The 22731-nt window shown below is 47.6% G+C and overlaps 1 protein-coding gene across 4 annotated transcripts in view; it reads left to right on the top strand.

Moving 5' to 3' along the window:
- Positions 1-22731, top strand: part of SARS2 (seryl-tRNA synthetase 2, mitochondrial) — a 474855-nt gene that overhangs the window by 22998 nt on the left and 429126 nt on the right. Inside the window, exons 1-3 of one of the 4 annotated variants that reach the window (XM_069644222.1) lie at positions 7778-7825; positions 7926-8073; positions 8291-8400. The exons of 2 other annotated variants lie outside the window; for them this stretch is intronic. In XM_069644222.1, the coding sequence (XP_069500323.1) occupies positions 8392-8400 (9 nt within the window). In that variant the 5' untranslated portion in view covers positions 7778-7825; positions 7926-8073; positions 8291-8391. Of the gene's footprint in view, positions 1-7777; positions 7826-7925; positions 8074-8290; positions 8401-22731 lie in introns of those variants that run through there. One more of the 4 variants, XM_069644223.1, reaches the window with a different exon arrangement.

Below are 22731 nucleotides of genomic sequence, written 5' to 3'. Positions count from 1 at the left end.
TTACATGCTTTCAGGTTACGGACCGGCTCCTGGACTGTGGACATTAACCACCCTTTCTCTCCTGGTGCCAGGGGCTGGCCACGTGCCCTAGTTTCTCCTTCAGTCTTATTTTGCTTGGAGATGCTTTCTGGTTCCAGGGGCCAGACATAGAATCCGTTTACCGCAGTAACATGTCCCGGACAGCACATGGTGCCCTACATCATGCTTAAAATGCTACCTGCACAAGACGACCTGCCAGCACACCCTACTGCAGTTGCAAAGTTTAATATCATTTGGTTGTTGCTGCTTGTTGGCCCCTGTTGGGCCATGAGAGGGGCATATCCACGTTGGATCTGGCCCACCAACCTCTACCTCCTAGTGAGTGTCGGTTCATTTGGTGGCACCTGTATTCGGGGTGGGGGGATCTGCACTGCAAGTTGGGGGTGGGCAGTGAGGGTGGGGGGAGGTAATGTTGGGGATTAGTTAAAGGAAAATGGCAGGGGGGTGGGGAGCATGGTTGCAACGCAATATGCCTGTACTGCAGGTGGGCGCAAGGTACGGAATGGTAATAATTATCACTGCATGGATGTCCCATAATACGGCATTATGACGCTTAACTTCATGACATGGAATGTCCGGGGGTTGAGTAACTTCACCAAAGCCTGCAGGATAACCGCCTATGTCCAGAAGCACGGAATTAAAATACTCCTCCTTCAAGAAACACATGCCCTGGGGCGCCTAGCAACATACCTGGCCCCGGCCTGGGGCACCAACAGATACTACACAAAGTATTCAACCCAGTCCAGGGGGGTGCTCACTTTAGTCCACAAATCAGTCTAATTTTCACTGCGCACCAGTCACATTGACCCCAAGGGCAGATATGTAATTCTTCATTGCCTACTTGCCAACGTGGAGTGCCTCCTCATGAACACTTGTGCCCCAAACATCGACGCCCCAGATTTTCTCGATGCAGTCTCCACCATACTTGCGAAATACATCGGTGTTACAATTATATGGGGGGGAGACATGAACCTGATTTTGGACAGTGAACTAGACGGATCTGGGACCGCCCGAAGAGCTATATCACGCGCAGCCAATAGACTACACGCACACATCGACACGCTGGGCCTCAAAGATGTGTGGAGAGTTCTCCACCCACACGCGAGAGAGCATACCTTTTACTCATCGGTACATGATAGCCTGTCTAGAATAGACCTGTTTCTCATATCAAGTGGATTGGTAGGCAGGGCATAGACACACAGATACTACCGCGCACACTTTCGGATCACTCCCCGGTAACGCTGCGAATCACACTGGGACATGACCAGCCTCCCCGTTCTGCCTGGCTATTCAAGTCGGAGGCACTCCAAGATATAGTTTTAAAAGCTGAAATCCTGGCTGATGTTAACACCTTCTTTGACTGCAATAACATACAGGATACATCTGATGGGGTCCGGTGGGAGGCGTTCAAGGTCTTCATCAGGGGGATGTACATCTCCAGGGAGTTTGGGGTCCTCAAAGACATTAAAAATAACTTGCAGCGATCGGAAGTAAAGCTTAAAGAACTTGAAAGGGAGTACACCTCTGCCCCTTCCCCGACCATACTGGCACAGATTAGATCAGAACTGGAGACATTTGAGGCCCACGCCCAGAGGGAGATACAATACCACGCCCGTCCCATGGCAGCCCGGAAATATGGAGAGGGGGACAGACCGGGGAGGACATTGTCCAGACTGGTCCGTGCGGAGGGAGGCAGAACCCGCATAGACTGCATCAAGGACGCAAATGGCGCCTGTGCTGGTCTGACCAACACATTCACCGCGTTTTACACAACCCTATATGCCCCCCAGCAAGAACACAGCCCACAGGATACAGACCTCCTTCTGGATCAAATCCCAATGACCCTCCTCTCCCGCGCTACCATAGAGCAGCTAGATGTTCCATTCACCCTTGACGAGATAACCAAGGATATCTCGAGGTGCCCGAAGGGTAAAGCACCCGGCCCTGATGGTCTCACTTCGGAGTTTTATCAGGAGCACGTCGCCATCCTAGCACCCAGACTCCTCGAGGTCTGGAATGAATCACTTGGGCTGGCTAGCCTGTCCCAGTCCATGCACGAGGCCGTCATAACCGTGCTCCGCAAGCCGGGCAAGCCATTGGACGAATGCGGGTCCTACAGACCCCTATTTCTGAATAAACATCGACACGAATATCTTTGCTGAGATTATTGCAAGCAGGTTCCTCCCCATAATGACCCACTTAGTTCACCCAAATCAGAGCGGCTTCATCCCCGGTAGATCCACGGCGCTCAACATCCGCCGACTGTTCAATGTTATGTCCAGAATCGACCCCAATGCCAGCGCCGTAGCAGTCACCCTCGATGCCCAGAAGGCATTCGACATAGTGTCGTGGCAGTATATGTGGGCGGTACTTCACAAAATGGGAATTGGCCCACGCATGATATCATATATCAAACTGCTCTATTCAAACCTTGTGGCCAGAGTCCTTATTAACTCTAAAGTCTCGTCCCCCTTCCCGCTCCATAGGGGCACTCGCCAAGGTTGCACGTTCTGCCCAATACTTTTTGCACTTGCTATCGAACCCATGGCTGACAGTGTTAGAGACAAACATACACGAAAAGGTATACGCCTGCGTGACACCCCAGAGATAATCTCATTGTATGCTGACGATGTACTTCTCTATATCAGAGACCCGGCTGCCCATTTGGACTCGATTATACGTGACATAACTAAAATTGGCACATTTTCGGGCACCACCATAAATTACACTAAATCTGAAATGTTCCCGCTCACAGTGGCAACCTCCGAACCAACATGTGAATTCCCCCTCCGTTGGTCTCCAGGGGGTATCAGATATATTGGGGTTCAAGTATCCCTCACTAAACCTTCACTATTAGCTGACAACTACACGGCTGCGGCGCAGCTCGTGGAGGCCCGGATGTTGAAATGGCGCAACCTCCCGCTTTCCTTGTCGGGCAGACTGTCCCTAATCAAAATAATTGTCCCTAAACTGCTCTTCCATCTTTGTGAATGTGCCGATCTGGCCCGGGAAGCGATACTTCAAGAACCTACACACTGCATGCGCCCAATTTCTGTGGCACTCCGGCGCGGTTCGCAAGAGGTGGAAGCACATGACTCTTCCATATGAGAAGGGGGGCTTCACTGCCCCGGACTTTGCTAGATACTGGACTGCCGCACAAACCCAACATGCCACACACTGGTATACATTCACTGACCCTCCCCCACATGTGAAACTCGAGAAACTAGCAAGCGAAGAAGTCAACACTCTGTCTCTCATTCTCCATCATACATTTCATACTGATGCCCCGGCTGACCCCGTAGAAGCAACAACCATGGCGTGGAAACGATTATTACAAGCACACCCTGGCCACCACCTATACTATAAGTGGCTGCCCATCTGGCAGTTCCCAGGCCTGAGCCCCACTCATGACAAGCTCCTAATGTGACACTGGTACGACTTGGGCTACCGAGCACTGTCTGACCTATACCCCGAAGGGAAGTTCATCACCCCGCAGAAATGGTGCCCTGGGCACTCTGGCTCGGCGATGGAACTATTGCAATATTTCAGGTTGAGGGCAGCAGTCCGCGCCTGGTGGCCCTCCTATCCTGACGAACCCCCATACTCGCCTGAAATCCACTACATATCCAACTTGGCTGGGGCTAGGGGCATAAGATCCTTGTTGTACAAAATGCTGATGGTAAACCTAGAGGACACACCACAGTTGGCACGCGACAAGTGGAGGGGTGAACTGGGCCTGACCCGCACTGATGCTATGTGGAGAAAGATGTGCATGCACACACGAAAGGCCTCCCTAAATGCCAGATATAGGTGTATGCAATATAAGCTCCTGAATCGCCTATATTACACGCCACACAGGGTGGGAAGGTTTGCACACAGCCAGGCTCATACTTGCCCTAGATGTAGACCCACGGATGCAGATCACATTCATATGTTCTGGGCTTGTGAAACACTGTGCCCATATTGGAAAGCTATTACAGAAACCCTCTCTGAGATAACAGCGACCCACATCTCTCCTGAGCCACTGGCTGTCCTGTTCGGAGTATGGGACAGGCCTGAGTTAAGGAAGGTGTCCAGGTTTTTGAATGTCACTACTATGATGGCCAAAAAATGCATATTGCAGTGTTGGAAGCAGCGCCCCCCCCTCATTCGAGATGTGGCTTAGGGCCCTTACCTGGACTCAAACGTGTGAGGAGGACTACATAAATAGCCTCCCATTGACCTCTCACCCCAAGAATGTATGGACTGAGTTTTGTAGCTATCTGAACGGTAAGGAGGATATTGAACTTCTCTCACCCCCACCCCCTCCAGATTAAGTAAGCTTGGTTATTCCTGAAACACACTGAACTGTAAGGCTGTTTGCCTACCCTATACTTGTAACCCCCTATATATGTAATGCCATTCATGTGTCTACAATCTTATCTGTCTTGTGCACTGCGTTGTTTGTCTGTTCTCTCTCCATGCCAATAAAGAAAAGATTTAAAAAAAAAGATCCTGCCTCGCCGGAAAGAAGAGGAATGGCACAGTTTGACTGTAAAAGAGCATGGCTGTAATGCATTCAAAGAATTGAGTCTTTTAGATAGACAGCCAATTTATTGTTGACATTGGGGGCCTCAGTGTCAATTAATCCATGGATTTGGCTGGTAAATACAAGGGCATACACAGCAACAGACGGACAGCTCCCAGAAAACATCCCGTGGCACTTATAAAGGGTAGTGGTGACATTTTGGGCCAATGCTTAAAGGGTTTCACTGCAGGAGATTGGTAGGGCAGCAATGTCTGCTGATCTCAATTCATTTATTAGACATCATGGACTGAATTCGGACAGTCCAGCAGCCAATTATTTAGGGACTGGTGTTTTTTGATCTTGTATTCGCCAGGTTTACTGGTTTCAGATCCTCCTATAAATGAAGTTGCAATGGGATGTGCAGCAGTACACTGTAAAAAAAAAAAAGGTGCTTTATCATATGCCCGCCTCAAAAGTAAGAACTGGGACAAGTAAGAAGAATGTGGAGGTAATGACTGGATTAATTTCAGTTATCTTCCGTACTCCTTGTCTTACGCTACATCGTCAAAGTACTGACATCCCTCCTCAATCTCCAGGTGTATGGTAGGGCCCTGTACGAAAAAGAGGTGTTCTATCTCCACACAGGGGATGGACTGGGCTGAAGGAGCCTGGAGATAGGTTCCTGTCATGGAGGTTGGCACCTCAAAATATTATGACATCATTACATGACGATTACTGGTAAGTAATCCAACCATGTATACAATGAGAAGATTTTTTCCTAACAATTCGATGGTTTCGCCGGCTGTCCTGGCTTTTGAAAATAAAGTCACGGAGGACACTCAGGTACTCCTACGAACGTGGAATCATGTAAGAGATAACCTGTCTCCTGGCCAACGAGAAGCTTTAAAATCTCTGCAAAATAATTCATCTTTCCAGATTAAACCAGCGGATAAAAGTGGAGGAGTAGTTCTGTGGGACACAGTGCTATATGAAAAAGAAGCACTGACACAATTAAGTAACCCTGTGTTCTATAAAAAATTAGATCGGGACCCCACTCCCAGAATCAGGGATGAGATCAAAAGCCTGATGGACCATGCTTTAAGAGAGGGCTGGATCTCTGTTGATGAACATAGTTTTCTCATTAACAAAAATCCATCAATTCCGGCGTTCTATTTATTACCGAAAATACACAAAAATAGTGTGACACCACCAGGTAGATCGATAGTGTCGGCACTTAATTCGATTTTGGAACCTCTCTCTGTGTACACTGACTGGTTTTTAAGACCCTTCGTTAGGACCATGAAGTCTTTCATTAAAGATACTACAAGCATGATCAACCATTTGACAGATTTGGTGATTGACCAAGCGGATATTTTGGTCACCCTAGACGTAACAGCCCTATATACCAGCATACCACAACCAGAATGCTTAAAGGTAATGGCAACTTTCCTGAATAGACGAACAACAACTCGGGAAGTGGTACCCACCAATTTCATCTTAGAATGTATACGCCTCGCATACTAACAGAGAATTTCTTTCTGTACGATGCCTCTTTTTACCAACAGATACATGGGACAAGTATGGGTGCTACTTTTGCCCCTGATTTAGCGAATCTATTCATGGATTCTTTTGAGGCAGTATCCATCTTTCATGAAAATAATCCTTTCAAAGGTAATGTGACCAAATGGTTCTGTTACATTGATGATGTATTGATGATTTGGAAGGGCGATCAGCTGAGTTTGAACCTTTTCCTGAAGTGGCTTAATGAACACAATAGCTGCATTCAATTCACCATGGACAGTGATTCTGAACAAATTCCTTTTTTAGATATTTTGATCAAAAAGACTCCCTTGGGACACCTACAAACTACTTTATTTCGGAAACCAACCGATAAAAACACTCTGAGATACAACAGTTTCCATCCGTTAAGCCTCAGAGATAACTTACCAGTTGGTCAATTTTTAAGGATTAGGAGTAATTGCTCCTCTGAGTGATTTTATGAAAGAAGGTAAAGATCTAAAACTTCGTCTGAAGTCCCCGGGGTACCCCAGTAGAATAGTCCAGCGAGTGTTTAAACAAGCCCAATATACCAATCGAGAAAGATGTCTTTTTCCGGATAAGACCATCAAAGATGACAAAATCACGTGTGTCACGACATACAGTCCCATCAGTAATGATCTCAGAAGAATCGTGAAAAAGTATTGGCATTTTTTGAAAACCTCCGATTTTAACCCCACTGTCCCAAGATTTGCATTTAAAAGGCAAAAGAATTATAGGGATTTATTGGTACACACTTACCCGGTTAAACAAAGTGTAATTCCACAGCCCACACTCTGGAATTTGCCACGAGTAATAGGCCATCACAAATGTGGACGATGTTCCGTGTGTGAACTTACAAAAAATATGTCCTCCGTTGACCTTAATGGAAAACAGTGGCAATTACGCTCTTTTACCAACTGTAACACCGATTGGGTGATCTATGGGATCAAATGCCCCTGTTCTTTACTGTATATTGGAAAAACGACCAGGCCAGTGAGGCAACGTATCTGTGAACACAGATCGTGCTTAAAAAACAAGGTGGCCAATAAACCGCTGGTTGCCCATTTCGAACTGAAAAAACATAAACACACGGATTTCCTCTGGTTTGTTATCGAAAAAAATGCCAGTACCTCGAGAGGGGGCAATAGAGAAATCAAACTGGCCCTGTGTGAGCAACGATTGATCTATACTCTAAAAACTGCCCAGCGGGGCCTCAATCTGGCAGTGGAATGGAACACCCTCCTCTGAAGCCACCACTTGGCAAAGGCCGGGCTGTTCCTGTGCCTATATGGGGGGCCCTGTGTGGTAGGGCATTACTTTGTAGAGGTAATATCATGGGATAAGAGTCCCTTGCGTCCCTGTTAAAATACCATAGACTGTAATAGACCAAGCTGGGGTCCAGCATATAAGTCCATGCAGCACCTGTAGTATTTGCAAAGGTGAAACATAATTGATCATTTTTTTATAATTGGTTTTCGAATGTGTATGGCGAATGTCATTGCACACTAAAATATGCGATATGTCTGGCATTAATTACATGCCGACATGGAATGCACCAACGAACAGTAACTTCTGTGCCGGTCAGGATAGAGGTCACGTGCTCTTGGCCCCATACGTGGTCATCTGGGTGCACATATCATGTGACTACAGCCAATGGCCATAAATAGCAAGCCATGGAGGCGTTTTCATTTTGTACGTGCGGTGGAACGCAGCGAGTAACGCGGGAGTTTAGAGAAGTGGGTAAGTGTGTGCTCATTTCCGCCTCTACAACTGCAGTTGTTTGTGTTTGAGGTGTTTTCTTGGTAATTAAGTCATCCACATGTGTGGCTGCCTTTTTCAGGTGTTAAAATTGAGATCGCCGCTGAAAGCTTTGACAGACATCGCAAGGAATGAGTAATGTGAGATGCCGTTCCACCTGTTTTGTTCCACAGCAGCCAAGAGGTTTTTATTGCATGCCAGTGATAATGCGTGGTCAGTAATGTGAAAGGGTAAGCACAATGTTATTGATGTGCACCCATTTATTCAACGGAATAAAGTGCCTTTAAAATAAAGGCTATAAACACAAATGAGCATAAAATAAGCATGCTCATTTGGTGAAAACAGGGAATTACATTTAACCCTGCGAATTTTTGACAAGCGTGTGTCTCGTTTTCTTTATTTAGGGCACTGCATATCAGTGGTAAGCCGTTTTCCTTTCTCCTGCAGAATAACGCTAGCTAAAGAGGCTGTGCAGCAATGCCGTTTTCTCTGGCCTTGGTAGTTCTACGTGCAAAATCGTGGGCAAAAATCTGAAAAATTACTTACATATGACAACAGTGAGTAGTAGCAATAATGGTGTGATATATTTTGAGCTGCATATAAAACTAGGCTAATTGAGAAATGCATTTTGGGGGAAATTACGTCCTTTGACCATATAATAAGTGAACAATATAAAATGTGTTATGGTTTGCTCTAAATACATTCTTGGAGAGAAGTATTGAAGGAGTTAGTGCTATTTATGAGCTGAAGATTGAAGGAGCTGGAGTCATGAACAGTTTTGCTTACATTACCCTCAAGTGTTTTTAATGTGTCTTTCTGAAGTGATGCGTGTACTTTGTTGTTTTGTCTGAACAGGTCGAATTTTAATATGGTGAATGTATCAAATCATTGTGTTGAAAAGCATAAATAGCTGAGGATATATGTAAATTTTTTTAACCCATGAAATGAAGCAACCTTAGACTGACATGTTGTATTTGTTTTTATAATTATTTGTAGAATTGTTTGTTCTTATCTACTGTTGGGGTATTGAGTCGGTTTCGACTTGCGTTAAAGAAATTCTGTCCTGAAGATGGCCTAAGAAATGAAAGATGTAAAGACACTAGGGATAGTGCCTGGAATAAATTAATGGCCGAAACATGTCGACTGCTATCTAATATACCCAAGTGAATCAATTGTGGTTTTTTTTTTCATGCAAACAAAGGGGTTAAAATAATACATCATCTTTGTGGTGTTTCCCTCCTTCCCTTTTTTTCCCCCCGCCTTTTTCTTGTCTTATTGGTATTTGATGTATTTTGACTTTTTTAGAGTTTTTTGAATTCGTGGTGATTTGTTATGAAATGTGTAATACCATGTACGTGGCATTCAGTGCCTCTTTTAATGTTTTTTTTTTTTTTTTTAATTTCTTTTTTTATTGGTTTTACAACAAAGAGAAAAATGCATCCCCAACTCCCCCCGTTCCCCCCCCCTCCCCTTGAAGGCAATTACTTATGTCCGTGGTCCATTATTGCCATGGGCCACTCGCCAAAGTTATTAGGTTCATGACAGAGAAACCGTCATCCCGGCCACCCCTCACTCTCCTCTGGGAGTGGCCTCTCCCAGTCCGTGAACATATGTGTTGGCACCTTGGAGTTGCATCTGTATTATCCATTATTTGCTCCGGCCCCGGCCAGGCCGCCTCCTCCCCACTCACTGAGTTCCCTTTGGTCTGTGTTCTGCCCCCGGGCGTAGGGCCCAGTCGGGCCAGCCTGTCCTCCTTCCGAGTCATCTGAGTCACTCCTGTTGTTTCCCGCCCCGTCTCCGAACAGGTCCCGTACCAGGGTGTTCCACGCCAGTATTCTGGCTCCGCTATTGCCTTCTCCCCTCTGTGTGGCTCTCATCCAGACGGTCGTTTCCGCTATCGCCCATTTTTGTAGATCTGCCCACCAGCCCTCTGCCGAGGGTCCTTCACTCGTGTTCCATGCCATTGCTATGCGGCGCTTCGCCAGTATTGTCATCAGGTCTTTCATTTTTGCCACGTGTGCCATCTGCCTGTCCCCCCTCGGGAACAGGCCCAGTATATAAGACCTAGGTGACCATGCCTGCATATGGATTCCTGCCGTCCTCGCCTTACTCTTCACCATATTCCAGAACTCTGTTATTTTGGGGCACGACCAGAACATGTGCACCATGTCCGCTTGTTCTTCCCGGCAGCGTGGGCAGCTGGAAGTTTGTCCTTTTCTTATCTTCATCATTCTTTTGGGAGTTAGGTATGCTCTGTGGACTATGTAGATTTGCAGCTGCCTGAACCTGGCATTCCTAGAAACTTTTTTAGTGTATTGGAGGGTTCTATTCCATTCTCCTTCTTGGAAGGGCTGCTGGAGCTCCTCTTCCCATTTTGCTCGCACGTTCAGTGTCTTCCTATTAGTGGTACCCAGTAGTTGCTCATAGAGCCTGGACACCGTGTGTCCTCCTTCAGAAATGTCATACCAGGGATCCAGCGCTCCCCCAGTATTCTCTGCCTCCGCCTCTGGCATGGTTCCCCACCTCTTCTTCATTGCTTGTACTAAGCTGTTATACAGGATGAACTGGCCCTTGTGCACCTCTTGCTCCTCCACTAAGGACTGGAATCCGACCCACTGTCCTTCTTGCCACAGGTCCCCTATTTGGGCTACCCCCTTGTCCTCCCATTGTGTCCTGTACGTGGCCAGGCTTGTTATGCGGGTATCTACCAGACCCGCCAAGGGGATCTGTCTTGAGCAGGGGTCCTGCATGCCTTGCGTTTTCCAGGCTCTCTCCCATAGCGTTCGGCCTAGCTGGGCCATGCTAGGAAGAGACCTAGCCTGGGCAGCTGGCATCCAGAGGAGTTCCCTCAGGTAATATTGCCTGAGTGCTGGTCGGAGGAGAATTGCGTCGATGGAGGTGTCCTCCCCCAGCCATCTCACCACAAATTGGAGTTGTGCCGCTAGGTAGTAATGCAAAAAGTCCGGGAGTTTGATGCCCCCCCACTCGTGGCTCCTCTGTAATGTAGTCAGTGCTACCCTGTTTCTCCCCCCTCCCCACAGGAAGGTCCTCACCAGGTTGTGCAGGCGTTTAAAGAAAGCTCCCGGGATGTTATAAGGGATATTGGTAAAGTAATATAGGAGCCGGGGCAGGACCGTCATCTTCAATAATGCCGCTCGGCCTATCATCCCCAGTGGTAGGGTCTTCCAGAACTGCATAGCGTGCTCAATTTTATTCAGGGCCGCCTGCGTGTTGGCTATGTGTGTGTCCGCGGTATCGTGGTGAATGTCCACCCCCAGGTATCTAAAGGTGGTCGGGGACCATGTGAGGCCCAGGTGCGGCAGTTGATCTGGTGGTACTTTTCGCAGGCCCGCCAGGGGGAACAGTGAGGATTTCTCCCTGTTGACAGTGATTCCCAATAGTCCACCGAATGCTCCTAGTGCCTCGAGTAAATCTCGTAAGTGGGTGCGTGGGTCCTGGACGTAGAGCAGTATGTCGTCTGCGTAAATCGATATCTGGTGTGTCACCCCGTCAATTGCTATGCCCGTGTCCATATAATCCGTTCTTAGGAAGACCGCGAATGGCTCCAAAGCTAGGATATATAACATTGGTGACAGCGGGCACCCTTGTTTCGTACCTCGCCCTATGCTCCATTCCCCGGAGACTACCCGTCTTGACCCTTGCTCTCGGGTCTTTGTAGAGCAACTTTATCCATTGAAGGAACCCCTGCCCTATCCCAAAGTGGGCGAGTGCTCCCAAAAGCCAGTCCCAGCTCACCGAATCAAATGCTTTAATCGCATCTAGGGAAGCTACTGCGCACTCCCCGTCTGCTTGGTTAGTCCTATCAATGACGTAATGGAGTCTCCGGAGATTCCACGTCGTGTTTCGTTCAGGTACATACCCTGTCTGATCAGTGTGGATCAGGGTGGGTAGCACTCTCTTGAGCCGGTTAGCTAATGCCGCTGTCAGGATCTTGGAGTCCTGGTTTATCAGGGAAATTGGTCTATAGGACCCACACTCGAGGGGTGGTTTCCCTGGTTTAAGTATCGGCACTATAATGGATTCCGACATGCTATTCGGGAGCCTCCCCGTCTCATATGCCTCCTCCAGTGTTTCCAGCAATCTAGGGGCTAAACTGTCTCTGTACTTCTTATAGAATTCCCCCGGTAGCCCGTCTGGCCCCGGGGTCTTCCCTGTCGGCAGTTGGGTGATTACTTCCGCCAGTTCCTCCACTGTGAGGGGAGCATCCAGCATTTGGGCCTGTTCCTCGGTGAGTTGCGGGAGCCTGATTTCCGCGAAGGCGTCCTCTAGGTCCCCCTCCTCCCCCTCTTGGACTTTTGTGTACAGTTTCTCGTAAAATTGCGAGAACACCTCGTTTATACCTTCCTGGGACCTTACCTCCTCCCCTTGACTATTCTGGATTGCATTAATTGGTTCCCGCTTGGCCTCCTGTTTGGTTAGCCAGGCCAGGAGCCTGCCGGGCTTATCCCCCTCTGCATGCAGCCTCTGTATGTACTTCCCGTAATCTAGGCGCCCCAGTCTTTCCCAAGTCTCCATGCACTGTTGCCGCAGGGTGGTGAGGTCATCCTGATCTCCTCCGTTCTCCCCCGCCCATTTCTCGGCCCTCTCAATCTTTCTTTCTAACGCGTCCAGTTGGGTCAGGGTTTCCCTCCTGAGTCCTCCCGTCTTCCCCATTGCCGCACCTCTGACCACAACCTTAAGGGCCTCCCAGATCGTCACCATGCTGTCCACACTACCCGAGTTATGCTCAAAGTAGTCTTCTATCGTGCTTTGGATATGTTCCTGGAATTCCCCGTCCAGCAGTGCTTCTGCCCTTAGTTTCCATGTGGGCGTGGGGGCCCCTCTGTGTGTATGTGCCCATGTGACTCTCAAGGGGGCGTGATCAGACAGGGTTCGTGCATGTATGTGTGCCCCAGAGAATTCACCTAATGTTTCCCTTCCCGTGAAAAGGTAATCAATCCGCGTGAATGTCCCATGCGGAGCACTGTAGTGTGTGTATCCCCTTTCCCCCTCATGTACCTTCCTCCAGATGTCCTCCAGTTCCAGCTGGTCCAGTATCTTCCGCAACCTCCGTGCTGGTGGCGCTGGTCGTCTGTGCTTATCGTCCGACCTGTCTAGTCGGGGGTCCAGTGTGCAATTGTGGTCTCCAGCCCAGATGATCGTAGCGTTCCTGTACGGGGCCAGCCGGGGCGTGAGTGACTCAAAGAAGGCTGTTGCGTCATGATTGGGGGCATAGGTGTTCACCAGGCACACCTCCCGGTTCTCCAGCATTCCGTGGACGATCAGGACCCTACCCTCAGCGTCCTTTTCCTGGTTGATGAGCTGGAATGGGGTGCTCGGGGCGATCCAGGTCATCACCCCCCTTGCATAATTAGAGTACGATGAGCTGTACATCTGACCTCCCCATTTTTTGGCCACCTTGGTTTGTTTTCCGACCGTCAGGTGCGTCTCTTGTAGCATTGCAACGTGAGCTTTCGTTTTGTTTAACCAGGTGTAGACCCTCAGCCTCTTGACGTATGCATTCAGCCCTCTAACATTCCATGTGACGATGTTTAGGTCATCTCGGTTCTTGTGGGGCAGGTGTTAGTGGCCCTCTCCGTCCCATGGGCCCGTTCACTTTCATGTCCTTTTGACATGTCTCTTTCCGGGGGTCCTCGTCCCGCATCTCTCCCGTGGTACTTTGTGCGGTTCCCACATCCTCCATCTTCCGCGTTTCCCAGGGGTGTAGCTGCTCTTGCGGTTCTTGGATCCGTTTTTTCCTGGTGTTTTCCTTCAGTACGCTTCGCTGACCCCTGGCGCCCGGGGTCCGCCTCGCGTGTCCGCCTTCCGTGCCTCCGCCGTGGTTTCTCAGTCTGTCATGTCCTTTTTCCCTAGTGCCTTCACCCCACAAACTTAACCTCCTAACAACTGTAACTAAAAACAACACTAACAAACGCCCAGCCTCCCTCCCCCTGCTCGGGCCCCACCGCTCTCCAGGTGTCGCCTTCCTTTCCTCAGGCTTACTTGTCGCGGCGTAGTGCCTTAGAACTGGCACTATAAACATTGTCTCTGCTTGGGGTTCCTACTGTGGGTCTTGGCGGTCCAGTTCCGGAAGTCTTGTGCTCCCAGTTTATTCTTGGTTTAGGCCTTGAACTCGTGAGCTGTTGGTTATCCTGCTCCTTCACTTTTCCATTGGGAGTATCCCTGTGTCTTTAAGTTAGTTGCAGTGAAGTGGTGTAGCAACCTGCAGTTCGCTGCAGTGTTCCTCAGATTTTTGTCTCGCCCTGATCTACCGGGCGCCTGGGTCTTGCATTCCATCTTCAATCTCCTTCTCTGTCTCGTCGGGGGGCTTCCCTGTTCCGTCTGTTCCCCTCTTCCGGCTGCGGGAACCCCTGTTGGTCCATCCACAGTTGGGCGTCCGCTGTGGTCTCAAAGATCTGTGTCCTTCCGTTATGTAGCACTTTGAGTTTTGCCGGGTACAGCAGCATGAACTTCACGCCCGCTGCTCGAAGGCGGTCTTTGGTCGGCCAGAACTGAGCTCTTTGCCTTTGCACTAGCGCCGTGTAGTCGGGGTAGATGGTTATCCTGGCTCCATTCCGGGTTATGACTCCTCCGTCTCTCGAACGCCAGGATTTTTTCCCTGTCTTTAAAGTTCATGATCTTTGCGATCATAGGCCTCGGTGGTGCCCCCGGGCGTGGTCTCTTTGTTAATGCCCTATGTGCCCTTTCCACAACGAAACCCTGGGACAGGGTCCCGGCACCCACCGCTTGGATTAGTAAGTTCTCGATGTAGTCCGTGGGATCTCTGCCTTCCTCCCCCTCCGGCAGCCCCACTATGCGTACATTGTTGCGTCTAGCCCTGCTTTCCGCGTCTTCGGCTCTGCGTTCTAGCGTTCTGATGCGTTCCAGTGCCTCTGACATTTGAGTTTGGGAGGCGGTCATGTCCGTTGTATTGCTCTGTACCTGTTGTTCTACCGTTGTCACTCTCTCTGCCAGGTTTCTCGTGTCCTGCCGAAGGAGCCCCACGTCTACAATCACTGCATCTAGCTTGCCTTCTATCGAAGTCTTTAGTGCTTCTATGGCGTCCAGGATGCTCCCTTCCACCTGTTTGATCTCTCCATGCGCCACATGTGACGTTACCGTGTCCATTTCAGCCGCCTCGGGCTGCTGATCCTCATTCTTGCGGGCAAATGACTCCATGACCGTCTGCCTCCCCCTACCACCTCTTGGTTTGTCTGGCATGTTGGTTCCGATTGCTGTGTGCCAGTGCGCGGGTCCTGCTCATGCAGTTTCGTGGTAGTAGCCTTGGGCCGGGGTCTGTATTATGGTCCTCCTCTCGTGCGGTTAGCTTCACCCCGTCTTCCGTGGGGTGGTGTACCCCTGGCTGTTTCTTCCGTGCGGGTGTATGTGGGAGTAGGCCCGCCGGTAGGCCCCCGCCAGTTGTGTGACTCGTGGCTCTTCTAGGGTCTCTGTCAAAGCTGTTTGAGTGGGCTGTATCCTCTTACGTATGCCCTGTGACCCCCCAGGGCGGGCGTTCGGCCCACCTCTCTGGTGTGGCTCTGCCGTCTGTCGCTGTCCGCCCCAGCATATGTCGGTGGGAACTGGCCTCCCGCAGGGGCCCGTCACAGACGCATCACCCTCCTCTTCAAGTGAGTGTTCCGGTCCCCAGGTCGGGGTCAGACACTCCGTTCATCCCCTTCGTCCTCTGGCCTCGGGGGTCTCGGGGTCTCCTTTCCTTACCCCGGCCGGGGCTCTCAGCGCCCGACTACCAGTCTTCGTTCGGGCTCCGCCACCCGTGCCTGCTGTCGGGGGGCCTTGGGCACTCGCGCTCCTGTGTGCCTGTCCTAGCACGGCGTTACGGTGCGTCCTCTGGCCTCCTTCTGCGGTGTTCCGTCCCCCGCAGCTGCCAGTCCTCCAGGGCGCTCCCGGCTGGTGCTCTCCACGTCCTCACCTCCAGCCCCCCTTTGCTGTCTATCGGGGGGGGCGCACCCTCCAGTCCTCCGGCGCCGCTGCTGCCGCCTGGTCCTTTCCCACTCTGCCACGGCTTGTGCTGCGGTCCGTGGGCGTCCGCGCCTCCTCCGTCTGTCTCGGCACAGCGCTGCGGCGCTTCTCTCGATCTCCTCCCTTCCCCCGGGCGGCTCGGTGGTCTTCGCTAGGCTGGCTGTCCGCCGGCGGCGCCCCAGGGTCCTGTTTTTCTTCCTCCCGCGCCCGCCTTCTTCTCGGTGGCGAGCGGCTAACTCAGCGAGGCGCGTCCGCCATTTTGCGTGGCGGAGTCGCGTATCTCGCACTCTCCGTTTTCAGCCTTCTCGGTCCCGATTCGCCTCGGACTTTCTCCTGCGTGTTCTCTGGGCGTTCCGATGCCTTCCCTAGCTCTTCCTCTGTCGTTTTCCTTCACTTTATGGCCTTTTCCAGGATCTATCTCCGGATCGAGCGGGAGCTCTTGAAGACTAGCTCACGCTCGCATGGCCGCCAAGCCACGCCCCCGCCTCTTTTAATGTTATACAACATGTGATAATAATAAAATTGATATTTTCTGTGTACTGGATGTGCAGTGGGTTCATGACTTTAGATAGGAACAAAATTCGTATGTTTTCTGTCTAATTTATAATTGTGGGTCACTTCAGAACACTGGGGTAATGGAAAGAGGGGTATCAGACTCAACTTTATGTTTTGTTTACAATGAGAGGATACAGTACTCTGCTGCAATAAGATGGATATGATTAGAAGGAAATAATATTGACGGTGCAGGGTTCAAAATTGCTAGGAGCTGGGAGCAATTTAGCTCCTGGTTCTAGCCAAGCGGACCCTGGTTAGCTTGAAACAAACAGCTATTAGGAGATTTTTTTGACTCCTCAGGCAATTGGTGCCATATAAACATCGCTATGTGATCTTAACTGTGTAGGTTTGGGAATCTGTTTAAAGGAGAATAAAGGACATGCCTAAGGGACATTTAAAGCATATTTTATAGTATGTAATGTTCACAAAGTTAGAGATTGCATCTTGCGGTCATGTTAGATTTGCTGTGTGCTGTGGACCGACTCCTGGATACCCACAGGTAGCTCCTGCCTAACAGGTGATGCCTGATACCCAGGAGCTGCTTTTTGCTCGTAGTAAAAAAAAAAAAAAAAAAAAGAATTTCGACTCCTAACGGTGCACTTTGTAGGACATGGACCAAGGTGATCAAGGTTAGAGGGGAAAAGGCAGGAACAGTCTTGATTTTTTTTGGTATATCCTCATCCATACTCTTGTTGAAATTATATTCCCCTGAGCTTCACTTAATTTTTTTATGTGGTAAACGGCCACCAATTATTTTTGAGGCAAGTGTCATCACTATTTTACGTGGGAGCACAAATTACTCCTATGCTCTCCTTGTAGTCAAATCATTGTATTTTAATTTTAAATCTTCATGATTACAAAAAAACATTAAAACGTGGGATCAGAACAAAAAGACAAGTGGTGTAATTGAAAATACATCAAATTGTAAAACAAAATAAGAAATGGCAACCATGCTAATCTGTCAAACATGGTCTTGCTCAGGACTTCATCAGCTATCAGAGATTCTAGGACAATGGTGTGCTTTCTGTGAGAGGTCAGGACTAATGTAACACTCAAAGGTAATCACGTGAATACAAACAAGTCAAACATGAATTGTCGAAGATCTACCAACCAGTCACAATGGATCCCTGCTCACTTATAGAGGCTGAATAAAGACTGAGAATAGAAATCTCAGTTGTGTTTACAATGCAAAAACATATTTAGAACTCTTATTTACATAAATGCCACTTGGTAATTTGATTAGATCCCGTGGGGGATTCAGACACTGAAGTAAATGCCCAGTATGTTTTTAGCAGCTGATGATCTTGATCGCTATGTCGGGCATGTGGTTTTAACTCCAAGAACAAGTTTGTGAAGCTGACTGCCAGAAATTATACTGTAAAGAAACATTCTGTCAACGCTTGACTTACCCCTGTTGGTACCAGGTCTTTTGGTCGACTCTTAACTGTTTGCTGGAGGAGTGCTTGTCATTAAGTGATTGACCAGCTGTATTGGTACACTTTGAAAAGCTCGCCCTGCCCAACAGAATGTAGACTTTGGTGAAAGGGCCATCAGAATGGGCAACACTGTTCAATTATCATTTACTTTTTGGGAAAAGGCAGAGAAGGTGGTCTTAACAGTCACTGGGCCTGATCATGGGTTGGGTGGTAGCCCTTAAATGTGGCGGTAACACTATTACCGCTGCATTTAAGGATCCGCTCAATCCCGAGTATGGCCCCATTTTTTTATTTTTTGTTTTTAAGGTGCTTTGACTTTATTAAGTCTTTCACCACCACATGTTAAACATTTACAAAAGGAACAAGAAAAGAAAAACAACATAAGCATCAACATCATGGGCAAGTTGTTCTGATAAAGCACATTGATGGTTAATGGTCACATTTCTTTATTCTGTCCTGTCATCAGTCTCTATACAACCATTTTAATTGATTCAAATACTCTGTTTAAGAAGTTGACTAATGCAATTATCAGTGAAATCCGTTCACCCACCCCTGCATAAAGTGTGTCCACCATTCTTCCAGGGTCAATGATCTCGGGTCTTAGAAGAAAGATCCCAGAAATTGGTTTCTAGTAGTTCTGAACGCTTTACACTGGACCATCACATGCTTGAGGGTTTATTTTGCTAATTTCAGCTTGCAAAATCTACAACAGTTGTCTGTTTCGACCACTTTGCTCCTTGCAGAGAAGACTTCCATTGTTGGATATAGGTTAAATCGAAATGTCAAATACTGGGCTCTGTAGAAGGTGTTTGGGCATCTTATCAAGTATTTGGGCAGGGTGTTGAAAGCTCTATGAGGCAGGGTACTGTGCGCGTATAGTTAAATTTACTTGCTTGCTCCTGTGATTTTATCCAGTCATGTTTCCACAACTTGGTTTTCACCAACGTGGGGCTAGTTATCAGTTGCCCCTCAGAAGAGTCGAGATCTTCTAAGAGTTTATTGCAAATTTTCTGCCACTCGCATAAACAAGGATCAAGTTCACTAGAGAGAGCTCTTTTCACCAAGGCAAACCCTCTTGCTGGGATCTCCAGTCTGCATTTCCTATAAAATGATAGGGTTTTCCAGTTGACCATATCCAGGAGGGAAATCACACCAAGTTCTTGCCGTATCACCTGTATTGGTACACAGGTCGGGAGGAGTAGGATCTTCTTCCAAAATAGACTCTCCAGTATTGGCCAATTTTCAATTGGAAAAGAAAGGGAGTCTTCAGCCCCGTACGTTAGAATCTCGACAACCTTCAGACCTTCATTTTATGTAAAGTGATAATCGGGACGATAGAACATTTACCATACTTCCTTTGTAGAATTCTTCCTTGCAGTGCCAATATTTTAGCTTTATTTCTCAGCATGATTTCTCTCGGTGTATCCTTCCAAGAGTACGTAAAAAAATGGACTCTCGAAAGTCTATCTTTACCCATGAACCATGATGACTTGTTTGACTTTCTTCCTTTGGCAGGCTGCAGGATCATTATTTTTGATTTTTCAACAATTACCCTTAGGCCATTTTTCCCTATGTATGAATGTAGTGCATTTAGTTGTCATTGCAGACCAACTGGATTTTGGTCGATTAGCACCAAATCATCAGCGTACAGTAAGTGGTCCAGAGGCACTCCTTCGAGATTGGGAGGGGAACCTTCTTGCGTCTGACAAATGGTCAGGCAAATTCAAAAGTAAAGAGATTAAACACTGCTGCAGACAGGGGACTACCTTGTTTCAACCATCTTGATGTGTGGATGATTGATGATAGTTCCCCTCCTTGGTCCAGCCTTACTTTCATCGATGTTTCTGAATGTAGAGCTTCCATTGTTTACAAGATGTCACTTGAGCACCCCCACCTTTCCAGTTTAGCCCAAAACAAAGGTATTTTGATGGAGTCAAAGGCCTGTGACAGATCAATGAAGGCCAGGTATATTTTCTCCTTATCTTGGTTGCTCTTTTCTCCAGGAGGTTGATCAGGAAAACATTTAATGTGGTGCCCATCCCTTTTACAAATCCGGATTGCCATAGATCGAAGTGTTCTGTTTCTCACGACCATGTTTCTAGGCCATTCAAGATCAGCCTGGTGAATATTTTGCCAACTACGTCAAATAGGGCAATGGGTCTGTAGATTCCCGGCTCTGATCTATCACCTTTTTCTTTTTAAATTGGGACAACGATGGACATTTTCCATGAGCTCGGGACTTTCCTGATTTTCTTGATTTGCGAGAACAATATTGCCAGTAATCTCGATAATAGTTCTGGTTCTTCCTTTAGGGGAGTGTTGGTTAGTCCGTCAGGGCCACGAGCCTTGGAGATACTGGCTCTCTTTATCATCACAAGAATATCCTATTCAGTAGCTTGGAATGTCCAAGGGGCTCCTGAAGTTTTGTCTCTTATTAGGTGAGTTGGTCTTATTGTTTGAAAGAAGTTGGTGAAGTGCTCTCTCCATACTGCTTCTTGCACTGCATTTGCTTGCAGAGCAGCTCTTGGCGTGTTGACTGTATTAACAGTTTGCATATTTCTCCCATCTTTTTGCTAAGGATTTTTTGGAGCATTAGCTCTTCGTATTCTTGTATCATTTTATGTTCAACCCTAACCCAGTTCTTGTAACTCTGCTTACTGAGTTTGATTAGGCCCACACAGGATACCTTGTCCTTTTTAGTAGTATTTTTAAATCTGCTTTTAGTAGTTTTCTTTCGTCCACTAATTCTGCATTGTAAAAATGTTTGTGCAAGAAGTGGGGCTTCAATCCAAACTTTCTCTTTTCCACGAATATCAGCAATTTGGGGTACTCTACCAGGTCACCCTCATTTCTTTCCTTTGTTCTAATATGTTGCTTAAAACGGTGTGTTAGAGTAGAGATTTTTGCAGCATTCATCACAAGCCGATTACGATCTTGTCTTGCTTGAATGAGGGTTGAGTAAGTAGCCTTTGGCCAGGTAAACCTTGCCCTACAAGTACGTTTTACCAATTTGTGATTGCTGCCTACTCCTACTGTCAGCAGTACCTCCAACTTAGATACACTGGGATGGAGGCTATCTGAAACGAAGAAGTAGTCGAGGACTTTACTTGTGACCTTACATCCCCATGTCGGATGGGCTGGAAGGTCTCCTCTTGTTGACCATTTAGCTGATGTAAATCACAAACTTTTTAGTTTCCCATTGCATGCCTTATTTTCCGAATCATGCAGAGGTTTGTTTTCCTTGGTACATGAGTTCAGATTTTTTTCGTTGATCGTCATATTGAGGTCACCACAAATCATGATCAATGGGTCTTCCAAGAATGTAATCAAGATGTCAATCTGGTCCATGATTTCATTTATAAATACAGAGTCTTCGATTCCTTTAGAGTCCCAGTATATGTTGAACAAAATCAATCAGTCAGAGCAGCTCACTCTTGACCCCTTTATCCGGATTTGCAACACCTGTACATAGGCGTTCAAGTTCATTGTCTTCAGTGTTTCAATTGTGTTTTTTTAAAAATTATGATACAGTTCTTCCCTAGGGGGCTGGTAGCCGCCGAAAGAATTAAACCATTCTTAAATTGTAGAATGTTGTGTTGCTTCCCATGGTTCCTTTCACTGCTGGGTTTAAGTAAGCAGTGAATCCGTCCAACACCGGTGTGGTTCTCAACCAAGTTTCCTGGAGGCAAATTACGTCATAATCATCCCATCCAGTGCCTCCTCTGAAAGCAGGCTTGCAAATCCTCTAGTGTTCCAGCTGCTTATCACCCGACGTAGCAGATAGTTATAGTGCTTTTTATCTAGGATGAGGGCTTGTGATAGCCATGACCAAGAATGTTTCCTATCATCATTTCTTTTTGGTCTTGCCCCACAGCCTTTTACGACTGCAACTTCTGTATTTATGACTTTTGGGTTTTCCACAGTGATTCGGTTGATGCGTTTAACCTCCTCCCTGAAGTGGCCGATCGTTACTGATTTTGTCATTTCTTGAACCCTGTTAGCCGTCACCACATCTCTTAGGTCATTCCTCATAGATTCCTTCTTGGTGTTCATGTCTCTAACATAGTTCTTTCCTTAATTCCGTTTCTGACTGAACAAACCCTAATGGAGGGAAATGATTGTTTTCCTCCAAGATGGTCTGTTTAACGTGCTTACTTTGTAGGTGTACAACAACTTTATCCAGGTGCTCTTCACTTGAAAATTCAATCTGGGAGATATTTCTCTCAATTTAGGTATGTGTTTAAGTACATTTCTTCTGTTCAAGATTAGACCATCATCTATGAATAGTGTCGTTTCTAATGCGATTGTGGGGTCTTCAATGTTGATCCTCTTCTCCGATCTTGCGAACTGGAACCCTTGCTTTCTGATATTTTAGCGTAGGAGACTTTTAGGGTTAAAGATTTTTGTTCACCAACTGGGGAACCTACCTGGTTTATCACTCTTTTTAAAGCCAATCGTTTATCTTCTAAGGTTTTAAATTCAAAAGCGGGGATCTTGTTGATTTCCTCAAGTGGTTCCTTCTCCTTCTTTTCCTGTACTGGTCTCAAATCCTCCGCATCTTCTATATTTTCTATGGGGCTCTGGACTTCTTGATCGTTGACTATTTCTTCAGAGCTGGAGGCAAATGCGCCGGCGGAATAGGCATTTCTGGCGCTAATAGCGCCCCCAGCACAACTCAGTCAGCTTGACCCACTTTCTGGATTGCCTCATCAGTTCACTTGCAGTGCTTCTCCTTAGTTTATTTTGCAATGTCTTTGGTTCTCACAGTTAAGGGCTCACTGGTTTAGGCGCAGTTGCCAGACCACACGGTCCACCCATCACAGGTCGTGCAACCAGGTTCCCTAGGCACGTCGGCCCACACATGTTCTTATAGACTTGTCCCTGTGTACAGAGTCACGTTCCCTTTGTTTCTTTTCA

This window comes from Ambystoma mexicanum, chromosome 2p (assembly GCF_040938575.1).
Source record: "Ambystoma mexicanum isolate Mex_15411 chromosome 2p, UKY_AmexF1_1, whole genome shotgun sequence".
NCBI lineage: Eukaryota > Metazoa > Chordata > Amphibia > Caudata > Ambystomatidae > Ambystoma > Ambystoma mexicanum.
Note: the sequence above shows the minus strand (reverse complement) of the source record. Positions and strands in the feature narration are given on the sequence as shown.